This window comes from Geotrypetes seraphini, chromosome 5 (assembly GCF_902459505.1).
Source record: "Geotrypetes seraphini chromosome 5, aGeoSer1.1, whole genome shotgun sequence".
In the NCBI taxonomy this organism is placed as follows: domain Eukaryota; kingdom Metazoa; phylum Chordata; class Amphibia; order Gymnophiona; family Dermophiidae; genus Geotrypetes; species Geotrypetes seraphini.
The window spans coordinates 161,526,920-161,542,989 of record NC_047088.1 but is presented as its reverse complement, the minus strand read 5'-3'; the positions used below and the strand labels follow the sequence as shown (position 1 = coordinate 161,542,989).

The 16,070-nt window shown below is 41.7% G+C and overlaps 1 protein-coding gene across 1 annotated transcript in view; it reads right to left on the bottom strand.

Moving 5' to 3' along the window:
- Nucleotides 1-16,070, bottom strand: part of UNC80 (unc-80 homolog, NALCN channel complex subunit) — a 392,207-nt gene that overhangs the window by 364,183 nt on the left and 11,954 nt on the right. Inside the window, 5 exon segments of the mRNA XM_033945805.1 lie at nucleotides 2,371-2,444; nucleotides 6,378-6,501; nucleotides 6,655-6,953; nucleotides 10,073-10,229; nucleotides 11,061-11,109. Coding sequence (XP_033801696.1) covers nucleotides 2,371-2,444; nucleotides 6,378-6,501; nucleotides 6,655-6,953; nucleotides 10,073-10,229; nucleotides 11,061-11,109 — 703 coding nt within the window.

Here is a 16,070-nt window from a genome sequence, read left to right as displayed (position 1 = left end):
GTGAATCTGGCCCTTAGTGTCATCGTTGAGGATACATTGAAGCTTTCAGCTCAGTTTGTGGCGGTTGCTAAGAAAGCAAATAGAATATTAGGAATTATCAGGAAAGGAATGGAAAGCAAAGATGAAAATGTTATAAAGTCTTTGTTATTAAGCTCTATGGTGTGGTCACACCTTCAACACATTGTGCAGTTCTAGTTGCTGCATCTCAAAAAAGATATAGCGGAATTAGAAAAGCTACAGAGAAGGGTGACAAAAAAGGACAAAAAAAGGAGATGGGATGACTTCTCTATGAGGAAAGGCTAAAGCAGCTAGGGCTCTTCAGCTTGGAGAAGAGACAGCATAGGGGAGAGGTCTATAAAATACTGAGTGGAGTGGAACATGTAGATGAGAATAACTTGTTTACTCTTTCCAAAATTACTGGGACTAGGGGGCATGTGATGAAGCTACTAAGTGGTAAATTTAAAAGAAACTGGAGAAAATATTCCTTTACTCAACATGTAATTAAAGTCTGGAATTCATTGCAGAGAATGTGGTGAAACCAGTTAGCTTAGCAGGGTTCTTTAAAGGTTTGGATATCTTCCTAAAAGAAAAAGACTGGTCATACCACCGATCATTTCTTCCAACCTTGATTCCCCTACAATGACTGCATAAAATATCTGATCCCCACACAAGAGCTGATCCCTCCATAATATCTGAACCCCCCCATCTGAAACTTCTTCAATACAAAGATACCCCCCTCTCAATTCACCTGACAAAAATATATCCCCTCAAAGCTTTTCCAGCAGACCCTTCAATCCCCATCCCCAGCTTTACTGTCTTAGTAAGAGCAAGAGTGATGTCCATTTGCTGCTATTATAGCCCCAGATTCAAAAATAACCACCAAGATCCACAGTGCTCTCAAAAAGACTGGGGATGAGGATTGGGGTGGAGGTGGAGGGTATTGCATGGGGCTTTGGCGGAGTATTGTTGTTGCAATTATAACCATACCAGGGGGTGGTAGGTAGAGGGGGGATTGGTTGCTTTAAGGGATAACAGGATTCAAATCTTAAAGAGGAAGATTGACTATTGGAGTTGGAATTATTCTTCACAATGCAGGCTGGGCAGGTGAATACCCCCTCTCTATAGGGTTTCATGTGTATTTATAAAATAGTGCCTAAGTAGATACTTACTTGCCCTCTTAAACCTGGTACCCTGTTATAAAATGACCCTCATAGGGAAGAAAGGAGTCACACAGACTACTCTGGAACTATTGTGGAATGGAAAGAAGAAGAGGAGCTATTGCGAGGATAACACTTGCAGTTCTTTTGTTTGTCAATCTGCTGCTATCATTTGCCATCAAAAGAGCGAGAGGATCGAAGGTCAGAAAAAGAATGGTGCAAGGGAGGAAAGATGGAGGGCTGAAGGGAGCATAGAGTTGGCGGAAACCATAAAGACTGAAACAGAGGGTTGAAAGGGAACAAAAGTGTCAGAGATGAGGGGAGAGGGACTGAAGGAAGTAGGAGGAGATCAAGGAGGAAGATGATGTCAGAAAGGACTAATTAGGGTTAGAGATGGGCCAGTGGGGACATACAAAAAGAAGAAAGGAGAAATGGATGGTAGCAGAGGATGAAGAAGAGACAAGAAAAATTGGAAACTGGGAAGTGTGAAATATGAATAGGATAAGAAAGTGAATGTTACAGCCTTCCGTCTCATCCTGACCAATCTAGTTAGTACCACATTTAGCTTTCTGCTTATGTTCTCCTTCTGTTCACCTTAGTTTTGTCATTCTACTTAGAGAATGACACTGGGACAAATTTTTCCCCGTCCCCATGGGAACTCATTTTCCCATACCGTCCCCACGAGTTCTTTTCCTGGCTCTGCCCCATTCCTGCAAGCTCCGAACTCATCTGCACAAGCCTCAAACATTTTACAATCATAAGTGTTCGAGGCTTGTGCGGTTAAGGTAGATCTTACAAGAATGGGACAGGGACAGCAACAAAACTTGCGGGGATGGGACAGGGAAATTGAGTTCCTGCATGGATGGGGACAAATTTGTCCCCGTGTCATTCTCTAATTCTACTCTTACTATTCTGGTGCTGCCACCCTCTTCCTGATGACTAGTACCACCTTCGTCCCTCACCATTTCTGCTGTAGTGCCTAACTAGTCTAGTCTAGTCTAGTGCTGTAGTTTACCTTGATAATCCCTGTAGTGTTGTACTCTGCATAGTGCAGTCATATCTCAGGCTATACTAGTGGAGGGCTGTCTTCTTTTTATTTCTATAAAAATAACTTTAGTAACAGTGCTTCAATAGAAAATAATTCAGCAGTAGGACCTCTGAAGCCGAGATTTCTCTGTATGTTCACTTGTACTCATGTCATTAGAAGCAGTACCTCAGGGTGTTCTGTGTCCTGTCTAGGTGATTTAGGAGTTTGGTTCTGACTGCTTGTTGGAGAACTTCGTTTAGCTGAAAGCAGAAAATTTAATGTTTATGTTTATTGACTGGGTGAGTCAATTCACAGTGGATTACATGAGCTTCTGCAAAAGTGTCACAATACATGAGCTTCTGCACAGGTACATATAAATATAAAAATAAATGTAAAGCATATGTAATTTCATGGTCTATCCCCCTTATACATGTATGATTAGTTTTTGAATTATACAATGGTTTTACAAACTTGTTCTGGGGACCCCATAGCCAGTCTGCGTTACAGAATATTCACAATGAATGTGTATGAGATAGATCTGCATGCACTGAAGACTATCTTATGTACATCCATTGTGACAATCCTGAAAACCTGACTAGCAGTGGGATCCCCAGAATGGGTATGGGAAGTCTTGAGATTCAATGTTTATAGCACAATGCCATCAAATTTGCAATAAAACTATGCGGATAGATAGGGAAAAATGCTGGAGTACCTGAATGTAGACCACTTAGGCAATAAATAAATAAATATTTCCTAGGGTTGTTATTTCAGCTGGGTCAATTGATCACAATTGGTAGTATTTCTTTCAAGAAGGTTTAGAAACAGGCTAGAGTTCAAGTCCATCTAGGACAGTGCTTCTCAACCCTGTCCTAGGGGACCCCCAGCCAGTCAGGTTTTCAAGATATCCCTAATGAATATGCATGAGAGAGATTTGCATATAATGGAGGAGACAGGCATGCAAATATGTCTTATGCATATTCATTAGGGATATCTTGAAAACCCGACTGGCTGGGGGTCCCCTAGGACAGGGTTGAGAATCACTGATCTAGAAGGTAATTTTATAGCAGAGTGTTGAGGAGGAAAATAATTTACAGTAGAAGCTTCTATGGAACCTATACCCATGTCTTTTTAAAATATCCCATCGAAAAACTTTAGCATAAGCTTACACAATCTGCAAGGAAGGAGTTAAGTTTGTGAATGTGTCAAGAGAACTTACTGCATAATATATATTTTATTATTGAAATTCTATTTTACAAATATTTGCATTTTTTTACTGTATTATTGAATTTTGCTGATTGTCCAGCTCTTTTTATTGTAAATCACCTAGAACTTATGGTTATGGTGGTATAAAAGAATAAAGTTATTATTATTATTATTATTATTAATAAAACATGCACTTAAGTATCAATCCTTCCCGCAATCCCCCATTCATTCTCCACCTCTAGGAAAACCTACAAAGAAGAGAAGTGGCCTACTGCTTACAACAGTAGGCTAAGAATCTGGAAAGCCCAGTTCAAATCCCACTGCAGCTCTATCATCTTGGGAAAACAGTACAAAGACTAAGGAACATGCAATGAAGTTATTAAATAGTAAAATTACTGTAAAACAAATATATTTTTTACTCAACAAATAGTTAAGTTCTAGAATTCATTGCTGAAGGATATGGTAAAAGCAGTTAGTGTGCCTGGGTTTAAAACACATTTGGATACATTTCTGGAGATAAAGTCCATAAATTGTGACTATGTGTAACAGGAATAGGGATGTGATGCACTTTGGGAGTTAAAGGAAGTGCATATGTCTTCTATCCTGCTAATCAGTGTGAAGAGATTCAAAGTTACAGTGATGTAAACTCTTTACGGTTGCTTGCAGTATCCAGGCAATGGGACTGCTATGTACACAGGCTTTGGGACTGATATGATTTTGACCATTTGACTTTAAACTTTAAGCACCTGGAGTGGTAGAGGTTGCTATAGGAACCAGTGAGTGTGGGAGGATCTCTGTGTGCTAGATTGGTTGGAGCCGAGAGATCTGTTAAGCTCCTTGTAGAAGGGGACTATCATTCTGGCCCATCTAAGATAGAGAGACCAAGGCAGCTCTTGGGCTCTCTGAAGGAGGGGGGGGGGGGGGTCTAGGGAAGAAGTGTGACCTCACTCCAGAGGATTTTTAAGCCCTGCTCTGAGTGGGAGATTTGTCTTTTGGGCTACCTCCACCATCAGATCAGGATCCATCCAAAATGGAGGATCTTTTCCAGGAGATCAATTAACTGAAACTTCTGATGGAAATAGAGACTTTTTAAATAGGTTATAATTGTTACAGCTAAGTTATTTCTGAGAGTTTTCTCATTTACTTGTTGAGAAGAATAAAGTTGGAAGTTTGGTTCAGCATCCAGTGATGTGGTCTGGATTATTTGGAGGAGCAAGAAACAGTGTGAGAAGTGCTTACAATGACCTGTCAGCATAGTCCTGGCTCTTGGCCCTACCCTAAAAAAATACTTTGTGTGACTCCTTCCCAGCTGCCAGGTGAGCAATTGGCTTACATATGGTAGACCTGAGGAAGTTCACTGCTTATCCTTGGGGTAAGTCACATGGAATCTGGCTACTTCTGGGGATTCTTCAAGGTACTTGTGTCTTGGATTGGCCACTATTGGAACATGATGCTGAGCTAGATGGATGTTTGGTCTGTCCTAATATAGAAAATCTTATGTTCTTATATTATTTAAAAAAAACATATAGGTTAGATACCAAAACAGTTATGTGGCTTCTTTAGGAGAAGTGCTTTATCTGTAGTTACAGACAGAAACCAAGAGAACACAAAGTATATATAGGGATCAGTGTAAAGTACAAGAAAATAGGGTTCTTAGCTAGTGGCTCTACATGGGCAGGAGCGAAAGAAGGTCGCTCCTGCCTGATCAGAGCCACTAGTCTATTGGCTGTCCATAGCCAATTAGCTAGCAGCTCTGTACGGGCAAGAGCAACCTTCCTTCGCTCCTGCCGCAGATCACCGCTGGACCATCAGGGACTTAAAAGGTACGTAGAGGGGGTGGGATGGAGATAAAAGTTGTATAAAGTTGGCTGGGGCAGGAGACAGAAGGAATCTCTCCTGTCTCAGCCCACCACTGGACCACCAGGAATTTAAAAGGTACAAGGAGGCGGGAGGAAAATAAAAATTCTTAAAGTTGGCTGGGGCAGGAGACGGGAGGGATCACTCCTATCCCAGCCCACCGCTGGACCACCAGGTCTTACCGCAGGCCCGGTAAATGCCTGCAACATGGAACGGGAGGGGGTCGGGAGGGGGGCAGGTTGGGCGGGAGGTTTGGGAGGGGGACAGGTCAGCACTGACCCAAATATAAACCGAGAACCCATTTTTGGGCCCAAAAATCTCGGTCTATATTCAAGTATATATGATAAATCCAACCTTTTCTCCAGTTATGCTTTGGACTAGTCTGTTGCCCTCTTTGTTTAATAAAATAATAAATTAGTGGGAAGGTGGGTGGAAAATCTGATAATCTATTATTTATTTGTGTTCTCTTTGATTAAGTATTGTTCCTCTTTTTCTCTTTAGTTTTATAAGGAGTTTTTTTAATTTGTATTTTAAGTTTTTATGATATGGACCTTATATAGAAATTCCAGATAGCAGGATTTTAGTGTGGAGCTGGTTGTGGAGTTGTGAGGGACATACAGATTTTACAAAATATGTGAATAGCCACAGAGGTTGCACCAGCCTCAGAGCAGGTGTAATTTTGAGTGATAGCATCTGTGTGCTACTGGGGTTTATTATTGAAGTCTACAGGACTGGTCTTTAGATCAATGTTTCTCAAACCTATCTTGGAGGACTACCAACCAGCTCAGTTTTCAGGATATCTAATGAATATGCAAGGAATAGATTTATAACCCCCCCCCCCCCTTTTTTACAAAACCATATTAGGCTTTTTTATTGCCACTGCGGTGGTATTAGCTCCGACGTTCGAAGGAATTCTATGAGTGTCAGAGCTAATACCATCGCGGCCAGCGATAAAAAAGCCTAACGCGGCTTCATAAAAGGGGGGTAATGTAGATAAAGGCATGGATTCTATCTCTTGCATATTTTTAGGGATATCCTGAAAACCCAACTGCCTGGTGGTCCCTTCAGTTAGGTTTCATATAGCTAACATGGAGCTTTGTGGTAACCCCATATAAAATACCTCAACAGCATACCTGTGATGATATTTCTGATTGGTTTAACCAGAGCTGTGAAGGCAGAAACTTCTGGGTGTCTGTATTCCCACATTGGCTGCCAAATAATCAGTCCACTGGCCAATCGAAAGGTCAGATCAGATTCCTAGACAGAAAACAAATGAGCACATTTCAAAGACTGCAGAATTCAGTTGATGACTTTCAAAAAAAAAAAAAGTTTCACATGTTAAAAATCCCTCCACTACATGATACTGCACAAAATGGATTCTGTTATCTCGCAGTTGGCAAATCTGTTTACCTTAATCCTGTGAACCAGAGGAGCAAATAGGAACACAAAGAGTTCCACTGTTGCCATGGAGTTCTGTAGAAACTTCCTCCTGTTGTTCTCGTCTTCTTCACTTGTGTTACTGTGTCTGGGGTGCCCTGGCGAGCCCTGGTTTTCCACTTGGTGGATAAAAGCGCTACTACTACTGCCCCATCCAGATCCTCGGTCTCCTCCGAATCTCTCATGGCTACAGTCCTGAGGTGCTTCTAGCAGCATCCAGTGGAGGGTGTGAAGGAGCTTGGTCTCCGCTACTCCTAGTTTGTCCTGATGTCCTGGGTGAAAATTACAGCGCAGGTTTTGTGGCGCCTCTATTATGTAAACCACCAACAAATACATACAAGCCAATATAAGCACATTGCTAGAATTAATTGTCTCATATTTACTGTAGTTGTGATATTGAGTAGAAAATGTACAGAAAATGTAACTAAATAGCATCTAATATCATATTTAATAAGCATTAACAGAAATCCAGAGTGCCCCCAAACAGTATTGCAAAAATATGCTTGATTCATCTTGGCCCTTTAAGATCAGTTCAGCACAGTCCTTCCATCGCCGCCAATTAAGAGCTGCCATTTCTGCGTGGCTCTTTCATCACAGGACTATTCAATGCGACTCTTTCATCGCGGGACAAGTTCAGTGTGGCCCTCCCCCACATGCGCCCTTTCTCTTCTTAAACAGTTAAACTTTCGTTTTCAAAGAATGTAACGCAAGTGGTGGGGGGACAATGTCCCCCACACCCCCAATCGGCAATTCACCTTGATCCACACTCCCCGATCAGCACTCCACCTCGATCCACACCCCCATCTTGATCCAGCATGTCATGTAGCACATGTACCTTGATCCAGCCTGTCAAAATGCCACGCTGAACTTGTCCCGCAATGAAAGGGCCACACTGAATAGTCTTACAATGAAAGGGTAACGCTGAACTGGCAGTGATGAACTGGTGGCTCTTAAAGGGCCGCGATGAAGCATCCCATTCCATTCTATAATAAGGTACTTATCTTTACAGGCCATTTGTGCAAATAAATGTACACAATACAGGCACATAGGCATGTAAGCAGAAGCAAAGCAACTAAGAGCTATTCTGTAAAGAAGCAAATAAGTGGTATAGCGAATAAATGCAAGGAGGCATACATATGGGCAGAGCATGGGAGGGGCATAGGTAGGGCTGCCAATGATAGAATATGGTATATTTTGTGCATCGTTGAGCCTTTAGGCACCTGTAGTTATGCCAGGTTTATGACTGGTGTAACCACAGGCATGTACATGTAAGGATGCTGATGCCAAGTTAAGAAAGTATAGTATTCAATAATGGAATCTGCCCAGATGTCTTCATAGGATAGGATCTCACCATATGGCATCAGAATATTTAAAAGGAGGCATCTACTTATATGACTGTCCTATTGGGGGGAAAGAAGTGGCATCTAACCCTCTGTTGTAGTTCCTTCCTATTTCTCCTACTGCAAACCGTGTCGAGCTCTACGAATGTGGAGATGATGCGGTATACAAACCTAAGGATTAGATTAGATTAGATTAGACATCACCGTAAGAAATGGTAGTCTGAATTCCCCACTCCGCTCTCCCCGATCCTAATCATCTGCATTTCACTGACATCCTGCTCAGCTTTGAACTCTTTTTTTTATATAACATCTACGGCTATTTGTCTGGTGTTGCATCTATGTCTACTAAAGTAAAAGAAGTGGACTTGGTGAAGTTTTCCTACTCCAGGTCCTCCTAGACCTTCCGCATGAGTCAAGCAGATATGACGGAGATCTTCAAAGCATCTGGCCTGGAGCAATCTAGGTCCGAGTCTATGACTGGCTTTAGCTGCCTTTTCAGACAGGGGAGATCCGCTCCTGGCTCAGAGACATTAAGGAAGACACTAAAGCTGTTCCAGAGGCGCTCGCTACATTGGGAACATATTTTAGAAAGGAGATCCTGGACTTAGGTCTTAGGATGGAAGAAACCGATCAATGTGTGGAAGAGCATCCAGAAGCTTTGTTAACAATGGATAAGCAAATGGATGAGGTCATAGGGACAACCAAGACGTGGCCCTAGAACTCTAGGACTTAGAGAACCGGTCTCATTGGTGCAATATACAGATTTGTGGTGTTCCCAAGCTGCCGAATTATCTCTGGAAATTTCCTCCAATCATCTCTCAGGGGAAGTGGACATGATCTCTCTGGATCAGATTGACATTTTTAGGGCACACGGATCCCTTGGCAAAGCTCATCCAAATGCTGCATGTGATATCATCACCTGCTTCCAGAACTAAAAGATGAAAAAAGAAGTTCTGAGGAAAAGATAAAATTATATGGGACACTTAGGAGTTTGCTATCTACCAAGACATTGCTACCGCTACGCTACCATGCCATGGAGAGCTCTGTTTTCTTGACTATTAAACTACAATAGGAGGTTATAAGATATACAGTAGTTGGCAATCCTGCATAGTATCAAAGGCAGAATCACTAGCTCTGTTCCCAGAGGAAGTTCCTGCTCATTCTCTGTAGGCTTCGCATGGTGCGCTTCACAAACTTAAATAGCAACCAAAGTGGCAGCAAGATCCTAACGGAAGAAGAAGAAGGCTGCAGTAGTAGGGCTTGGCCACTGGCTTGCCTAGAGACCTATCATGGTGTTTAATATCATCCATAAGAACATAAGAATAGCCTTACTGGGTCATACCAATGGTCCAGCAAGCCCAGTAGCCCATTCTCATGGTGGCCAATCCAGGTCTTTAGTACCTGGCCAAAACCCAAGGAGTAGCAACATCTCTTGCTACTGATCCAGGGCAACCAGTGGCTTCCCCCATGTCTTTCTCAATAACAGACTATGGACTTTTCCCCTAGGAAATTGTCCAAACTTTTCTTAAAACCAGCTACGCCATCCACTCTTACCACCATCTCTGGCAATGCGTTCCAGAGTTTAACTATTCTCTGAGTGAAAAAAATATTTCCTCCTATTGGTTTTAAAAGTATTTCCCTGTAACTTCATTGAGTGTCCCCTAGCATTTGTAATTCTTGATGGTGTGAAAAATCGATCCACTTGTACCCATTCTACTCTACTCAGGATTTTGTAGACTTCAATCATATCTCCTCTCAGCCTCCTCTTTTCCAAGCTGAAGAGTTCTATCCCCTTTATCATCTTTATCCACTTTGTGTGATTCTACAAAGGACGCCTATCTTAGATGTCTAAACTGCGCCTAACTTTAGACACATTTTGCAGAATCAGGGTCATATTGCTCCTCCCTGGACAAAATGAAGAAATTTGCTCCTTACTAGGGGGGAGGAAAGCCCTGAAGCAGCCACTGCAAACACAGAGCTAGCACTTGTGTGCATGTTTGTGTAGTCCTCTACTAGTCAATAAACTATCAGCCATCTAATGGAGCACCAACCTAGTTTGTTCCTGTTGGAAAGCAGAGTAGCTGTGCAGTGCAATACATGTGGTAATGCAGCCTGCACCAGCTCCCAGCGGGAAATGCTCTGTATAGCTTCCGATAGAGCAGGAGAGAGGCCATGTAGTTTGTTCTCTACCAGAACACGTTCAAATGACTAAAAAAAAAAAGAGACACTGTCAGCAAAAAGCCTTCAAATTGATTAACGATGTCATCATAATCATCAACAGATCACTGCAGCACTGAATATATTAGGTTATAAACTAAACAGCAAAATCTACTAAAAGTAAACTATATTTTGCTATTTTCTCATATTCAGTACTCCTCCTTCCCTCCCTCCCCTACACCCACCACATGCCCTCCAATCCAGAATTCCATACATCATTTAAAAGTTAGCTTCTCCAGGGGGCCCCATGGGCTGGGATGTCCTTCCCTTCTCTCCATCTCATTCCAAAGCCCCCTCACTTATTAAAATTCAAAGGGGTCACCAGCACAACAGGGACTTTCTAGCGGCACTTGCAGCTTCCATAGCACTGTTTCTCTGCTGTGGTCCTCCACTTTGGATTCAACTTCCTGTTTCTGCTTGGGAAGATCGCAGCAGAGGAGCATTGCTGAGGAAGCCCCAAGCATGCTAGAGAGTCACTGCTGCGCCAGTGACCCCTTTGCATTTTAAAAGGTATAGGGGGGCTTTGGAATGGGCTGGGGAGAAAGGAAGGACATCCTGGTTCATGAATGCCTCCTGGAGCTGTGGGTCCCAGAGCAACTGCCGTATTTGCACCCCTTCCCCCCTCCCCAATACCGGCCTTGGATGAGGGAGTGGAGATTTGCTATTTTGTTTGGATCATAATCTGGGATCATGTGAATTTTTAAAATAGGATCTTGTTAGATAAAAGTTTGGGAAACACTGATCTATGAGAAAACACTGATCTATGAGAAAACCTTTTAGTACATTAGACCATTATTTTAACAAAGGTTAAAAAGAACTTACTACACAGGATGCTTCATATTGTTTGCCCAGTTTTGGCCTTAGAAAGGCGCTGTAAATAAAAAGATAAATAATTTTAGCTACAACAGAACTATCAAATTATGCAAACTGGGGCTTACTATACTCTTGCAAATCTGGTTAGCAGAATTACCCATGCTTTGTAGAAACAAAAGAGATGTGTCATAAAAGGATTAGTATAAATTTTAAACAACATGGGGGTGTAGTTATTAACACGGGCTACCATTAAAATGCATCATCTTACCACTAACTCATGCTATTTTACCACAGGTCCCATTTTATGCAATAAGATCCAGTTACTAATAACTGGGGTTATCAGTAAAATGACACAACTTAACAGTATTACATTACATTAGTGATTTCTATTCCGCCATTACCTTGCGGTTCAAGGTGGATTACATAAGAGTTGTCAAGAAGTTACAAGATATACAAGAGGATTACATAAGAATTGTCTTGAAATTAGGTAATACATGTTGGGTAATTTGAACATTTTAAATTTGATAAGGAGTAGACAGTAGTAGGTGGAGCTTGGGATGGATCTGGTTGTGTTAAATAGGTTTTATGTATTTTTTGAAGAGCAGAGTTTTAGTTTCTTTTTTGAAGGTTTTGTAATCTGTGATCGAAGACAGCAGATTGGTGAGCTGTCTGTCTAATTTTGCTGCTCTGGTGGCCATTAGGTTGTCATATAGTTTTCTTCATTTGACATTTTTGGTTGGCGGTTGTGTGAATAGTGAGTGTCCCACATTGATAACATCCTTCCTAGAGGCAGTAAGTTTTTGCAGTTACCATGCATTAATTGCTAATATTAATGTATATAATAGCAAAATTGCTAAACTAAGTGTTGGGGGCTTTCCCAGCATTTCCCGTTCAGTCTTTCTACATGTTAACTGCATTGCAGTTAGCTATTCAGGTGTAAGTAACTGAACTTTATTACCTACTAGGTTAGCAGTTAATTCACAGTAACCACCTCTGTGTTCACTGTGAGGTGCAGTAGCTGTGTATTCTCTACTCATTCTCCACTTTCTTCTGGGTTAGCTTTCAGCATAGAAATTAACATATTACTGTGACCGCTGACATGACACATTAACTGTTAATGCAACCTCTGCTTTAACTATTAGGATTAGTAAATAGGCACTGAATGTCATAAAGCAAAACATTAACCCCTGGATTCAGGGCTGCAGAGAGACAATGCCGGACCTGGGCAAACAATCTTAAGGGCCCCCCTGCCACAACCCCTCTCAGCCGCATCCCCCCCCCTTTACAACATCAAGAAGATATCTGCTCACAGGCTACAACTCACACAATCTCCACTCTGCTCCTACTCTGTGTGCTGGCATGCCAGGTTAGCACATTAACTCTATTCTGCTGCTGGCCACAGGTCCTCCTTCTTCTTGCCATGTCCCTTCCTCCCATATGATACACTTCCTATTTCCACATAAGCGGGAGGGTATGCAGCAAGAAGGAGGAGGAGAACCCATGACTGGTGGCAGAACAGAGTTAATCCACTAACAGCCCAGCAGGGGATACAATTATAGTGTGACCATATGGCTCCAGAAAAAAGGGGACGGATTGAGACATCCGGGTTTTACTTCCATTGAAAGCAATGGAAGTAAGGAGAACAGATTGAGACATCTTGGTTGCTTTCAATGGAAGTAAAACCCGGATGTCTCAATCCGTCCCCTTTTTTCTGGAGCCATATGGTCACACTATACAATTACCAACTTCTTCTGCTTTTGTCGGAAAGAGGGATTCACAATCGTCAGAAAAAACAGCCCTGCTGATGTTGGGCCTCTCTTGGAGGCCAGGCCTGGGGGAATCTTGCCCCCCATCTTAGCAGCCAAGCCTGGATTCTATATAAGGTGCCCGGATTGGGGCATACCACCAAGATGCATGTGTAACTTAATTAGCTAATGAGCTGTTAACTATCAATAATAATTGGATGCTAACAACCAATTATTGACATTAAGTGGCATCAGTTAGGATTTGTGCATGCATCTGGTTGTGTACTACAATGCCATGTGCCTATATTCCATAATGCACAACCCTAAAGGAAGGGTATGGCCCTGGGAGGGGCACAGGCGGGTCATGGCATTCAAAAACTATGTATGTTGCATTACAGAATAATGAGTCACTGTGCCCAACTTGGGTGCCAAGACTTACACCAGGTTTCAGCAGGCATAAATCTGACACCCAGAGTTGGGCATGGAAACTGGCATTAAATGCTATTTTATAAAGGGTACATACCCTTTATAGAATAGCGCTTAACACTGAACTTTTCGGGGCCTAAGACTCTGATTAACCTGGATGCTGCAAGGGGGGAGGCGGGTTGTGGCAACGGGAAAAAATAGGCATCTCTCCCACTGCTGGGGGGGGGGGGGTCACTTGGCAGTGAGAGAGAGTGGGCATCTCTCCTGCTCCAGGGGGTGAGGGTGGTAGTGTTGGTTGGCAGCGGGAGAGATTGAATATCTCTCCTGCTGTTGTTGTGGTCTGGGGTTTTTTGTTTGTTTTTTCTGCACATGTGCCCATTGCTATCACCAGCGATTGGCACATGCAAATTTAGCGAGTCTTCACTACTCTCCCCCAACCTCATTTACATGAGCATGTTTTGGAGAATGACTTGCTTTTTTAATTCGCTACCAGAATGGCTACGATAGCAACCCGTTGTTTTTTAATGTGGATTTTTAAGAATCTAGGCCTGAGTTCTGATAAGAAGACAAACATTTCCTATGCAATGAGTACAGATTAGCGGCTGTAGCCAGGACATGCTTGGAAATGCTGCAGCAGGAGCATAGCACAGAATGTGTTTGTGGATTTTTTTTTTCCGTTTGAAAGTACAAGCCCGAGGGAGGGCTGATTGAACTACACTTTGGGAAAGGCAAACTTGCTTATAAGTTCTTGTGCTTATGTTTCACACTGTTTTGTGAATGGACTGAAGGTGGACCTATTCTATAGACCAAAGTTTGGACATGCTAATTCTGAATGTGAGACACTACGTTTGTGCTGTACAAAAGTACTGGAAGTGGTTTTAACCAGAACTTAGGAAAATCCTTCTTGAGAAGATTTTTGGCTTTTGTGTGGGTTTGTTTGTTGTTGTTTTTTTTTTAAATTTTGCCTGAATATCATTTTGGTCATCTGACAAGAATTACGTTTGATTTATGAAGCTGAAATAAACCAAGTTTGTTTTTAATCTTTCCTGACAAAGTGTTTTGTGTGAATTTCTGCACGTAACTGTTAAGAACATACTCAGAGTTCAACAGTGGGTGTGGGAGCCACTGGTGAATCACAGGTTACCAACCCTTTTTCCTAGTGGTGGGGCTCCTGGCGAGTGTCCACCTGCTCAGCCAAGCGTCCCTGCCACAGTATATTTGAATGTGTTGTAGAAGAGTACATGAGCACTTATGTGTGTCTATGTATTTATGTTTGTATGTGAGTATGTGTATGTCAGTTCATGTATACATTTGCATTTTTCAAAGAAAATGAGCAAAACATGCTGGTATTAACCAGATTATAAACCACTTTCCTGTACTTTCCTACAAAAGAAGGCATAGGAAATCCTGAAATAAACAATAAACAGTGCTGGAAGTTAGCAATTATATTCATCCTATCAACTTGATTGGTTGGCAAGACTTTATGACATCAGAAATCCTCCAGCTAGGAATCCAAAACAAATATTATTGTTACAAGAGTATACCTGATTATTTTTTAAGCTGCGAATATGAGGTCTTCATTTTTGCTACAAGTCTAGTGTCACAACATATTTTTCCATGCATTGATTGTAGGATTGTAGTTTGGAAAGTTCTGACTCCAATGGATTCTACTACTGCCCTAACAGACAAGCTCCTCAAATTGACCCAGAGGTGGGCAAACTTGGTCCTCAAAAACTGTAACCCAGTCAAGTTTTCAGGATTTCCTCAATGAATATGCATGAGATCTATTTGCATACAATTGAGGCAGTACATGCAAACAAATCTCAAGCATATTCATTGGGGAAATCCTAAAAACCTAACTGGGATGCAACCCTTGAGGAATGAGATTGGCCCCCTCTGAATTAGCAAATCCCTAGTTGCTCATTTTGCTTTCCTTCTTATTCCACTTTGTACTAGATTGCAAATATAGGTCAGCCATTGCATCCTAGAGATGCCCAGTATCCTTTCACGACTATAAGAAAGTTTGTATACTGTTTATCCAGTATTTTGATTATCATTAAAATTAATATCTTACCTTTTAAAATAATATAAATCAAGGCTCTGAGCAATGACCTTTCAGATACTATGTATTCTTAGTTAATATTCTGTGTCTTTGCACAGTTGCAGCGGTTGCTAAGGAAGTAGGACTGTTGCTATGTGAGGCATGAACAGTATCTGTTCAGTGAAAATATTAAAAGCAGCAAGCAGCAACATGTCCTTCAGCTCCATTAAAGGAGAGATGTCAAAACTGCATGGAAAGAAAAGTCAAAATCTGAAGATCAGCTTGACAATATACCATGTCATTGATCCACCAAATTCAATTTAGATTTGAGAAATTTACGTTTGCAAGGAATATAAAGCTCCCATCCAACTAACAAAACAGCAAAATGCATATTTTAACCCACACATCAACATCTATAAGGCAATTGCTTCAATGTTTTTCTTATGTCACACTATTTTAATTCTCATTATTGATACTGAAAAGGTTAATCGGAGTAGTGGATACACTATTAGGAAATACTGTAGAACTATACAGTACTAGGAGTCACATTTCCAAGAGTTGGCACTTGATATGTTCATTAAGAAGAGACAATAATATATATCCTCAAAAGAGGGCAATGAGAATTACAAAGATTCAAGGCACGACTGTTAAGGCTTTTTCTACATAAGCCACTTGGAGGGAAATTCTGTATAGGATGCTGGCCTCAGCCGCCGCCTATGAAGTGGCTGAGAATCGCAGACTGGTGTCCTATACAGAATTGTGTCTGCCCTAATGGAGAGACTTCAAACCCCGCCTAACCACTCCGAT